This window comes from Nerophis lumbriciformis, linkage group LG32, assembly GCF_033978685.3.
Source record: "Nerophis lumbriciformis linkage group LG32, RoL_Nlum_v2.1, whole genome shotgun sequence".
Lineage (NCBI taxonomy): Eukaryota > Metazoa > Chordata > Actinopteri > Syngnathiformes > Syngnathidae > Nerophis > Nerophis lumbriciformis.
In genome coordinates, this window is record NC_084579.2 from 2,708,033 (window position 1) to 2,710,532 (window position 2,500).

At 38.0% G+C, this 2,500-nt stretch overlaps 1 protein-coding gene across 1 annotated transcript in view; it reads right to left on the bottom strand.

Annotated features, from left to right (window-relative positions):
- LOC133574847 (uncharacterized) overlaps positions 1–2,500 on the bottom strand; it is an 11,720-nt gene that overhangs the window by 3,412 nt on the left and 5,808 nt on the right. The window contains exons 3-4 of the mRNA XM_061927151.2: positions 887–978; positions 631–795 (exon numbers count right to left, since the gene is read on the bottom strand). Of these exons, the coding sequence (XP_061783135.1) occupies positions 631–795; positions 887–978 (257 nt within the window). The remainder of the gene's footprint in view (positions 1–630; positions 796–886; positions 979–2,500) is intronic.

Sequence of the window (2,500 nt, forward strand, 5' to 3'; positions counted from 1 at the left end):
GCTAACCTTGGCAACAATGTCAAACAAGCACGTTAGCATGTTAGCAAAGAGCTACCCTTGGCAACAATGTCAAACAAGCATCTAGCACATTAGCAAAGAGCTAACCATGGCAACAATGTCAAACAAGCATCTAGCACATTAGCAAAGAGCTAGCCATGGCAGCAGTGCATGTTAGCATGTTAGCAAAGGGCTAACCATGGCAACAATGTCAAACAAGCACATTAGCATGTTAGGAAAAAGCTAAACATGGCGACCATGTCAAATAAGCACGTTAGCAAAGGGCTAACCATAACGACCGTGTCAAACAAGCACGTGAGCAAAGGGGTAACCATGGCAACAACAAGCACGTTAGCAAAGAGCTAAACATGGCGACCATGTCAATTAAGCACGTTAGCAAAGGGCTAACCATGACGACCATGTCAAACAAGCACGTTAGCAAAGGGGTAATAACCATGGCAACAACAAGCACGTTAGCAAAGGGCTAACCATGGCGACCATGTCAAACAAGCACGTTAGCACATTAGCAAAGGGCTAACCATGGCAACAACAAACACGTTAGCACGTTAGCAAAGGGCTAACCATGTCAAACAAGCATGTTAGCACGTTAGCAAAGAGCTAATGTCAGCAGACCTGCAGTGGTCTTGGTGGGCCAGGAAGAGATCCTCCAGGTTGATGGGGAAGGTCTTGCAGGTTCCCCCGATGTTGAGGACCTTGAAGTCCAGAAAGCGGACTGAGTAGCCCAGCTTGAGAACCTTGAAGGCAAACTTCCTGGCGGCCACCCTGGACTCTTCCTCGCTGCCACACACACACCAGGGAAGGAAGGAGTGAGCGGCCATGTTAGCGGGCAGGAAGTGAAAGTGAAAGTGAAAGTGTGGCGACTACTGACCTCTTGGCCCCTGTGCAGAACAAGATGCCCGACTGGAAGATCCTGGCCGTGGTCTGGGGCTTCCTGATCTTCATGACCAGGGACTTGAAGACCTGAAGGCAGGCAGGATGTGTTAGGGACATGAATGCAACTAAACCTCATTCATCCATTTTATACCGCTTGTCCCGAACTAAACCTCATCTTTGTCAAATTCATGTTCTGTAAAATCTAAGTTTTGTCAAATAATTAGTATGTCAAATAATTTTGTAAAATCAATATTTTGTAAAAGTCTCTCAATCAATGTTTGTTCAAATCTGTTTCATATCATCTAAAATTAATGTTTTGTCAAATCATTTTTTGTTTAAAAAAAAGTGTTTTGTAATATCTTTATTTGTACAATCTATGTTTTGTAAAAATCTGTTTTTAAAATTATGTTGTATAAAAAAAAATTACGTTTAAAAAAAATAAATATTTGTAAAATCGGTAAAAAAAAAATTTTTTTTAATTAATGATTTGTAAAATCAAAGTTGTGTAAAATAATGTTTTGTAAAATGAATGGTTTGTCGTTTTGTAAAATCAAAGTTTTCTGATTCCTGGGGAGACGATTTGATTCAAAATAAATTCCGCATTTATTCAAACCGATTCCTGAAATCTATTATTTGGTTTAAAAATTTAAGAATCGCGATTTGGATCTGAATCAAGATGGCGAAAAAAAATTAATTTAAAAAAAATATATTCTTGTATTAAAAAAAAAAGTATATATATATATATAATAATAATGGATTAGATTTATATAGCGCTTTTCTAGACACTCAAAGTGCTTCACAGAGAAGTGAGAAGCCATCATTCATTCACACCTGGTGGTGGTAAGCTACTTTCATAGTCACAGCTGTCCTGGGGTAGACTGACGGAAGCGTGGCTGCCAGTTTGCACCTACCAGAGGTGGGTAGAGTAGCCAGAAATTGTACTCAAGTAAGAGTACTGTTACTTTAGAGATTTATTACTCAAGTAAAAGTAAGGAGTAGTCACCCAAATATTTACTTGAGTAAAAGTAACAAGTATGTTGTGAAAAAACTACTCAAGTACTGAGTAACTGATGAGTAACATACACACACATATCATATATATATATATATATATATATATATATATATATACAGTATATCATTTATATTTATTTATTTTGCCGTTTTTGTTTACATGTTAAAGGTGTTTTAATGAATATACATGCATGTTTAACACATATAGATTCCTTTCTTTCATGAAGACAAGAATATAAGTTGGTGTATTACCTGATTCTGATGACTTGCATTGATTGTAATCAGACAGTAGTGATGATAACGTCCACGTTTTCAAATGGAGGAGAAAAAAAGTTCCTCCTTTCTGTCTAATACCACATGAAAGTGGTTGGTTTTTGGTATCTTATTTGTCCAGCTTCCATATTCGTTTTCACACACTTTACAAGAAATACATTGGCGGCAAATTCCGTAGCTTGCTAGCTTGTTTGCGCTGGCTTTCGGAGACTCTTATTTTGAAAGCGCAGGCGCGATGGAGCGGCACTTTTATTGTGAAGACAGGAACTGTGCAGTCAGTCTTTAGGCTTGTGACGGGATGTACGGTTGAAATAAAAAATGG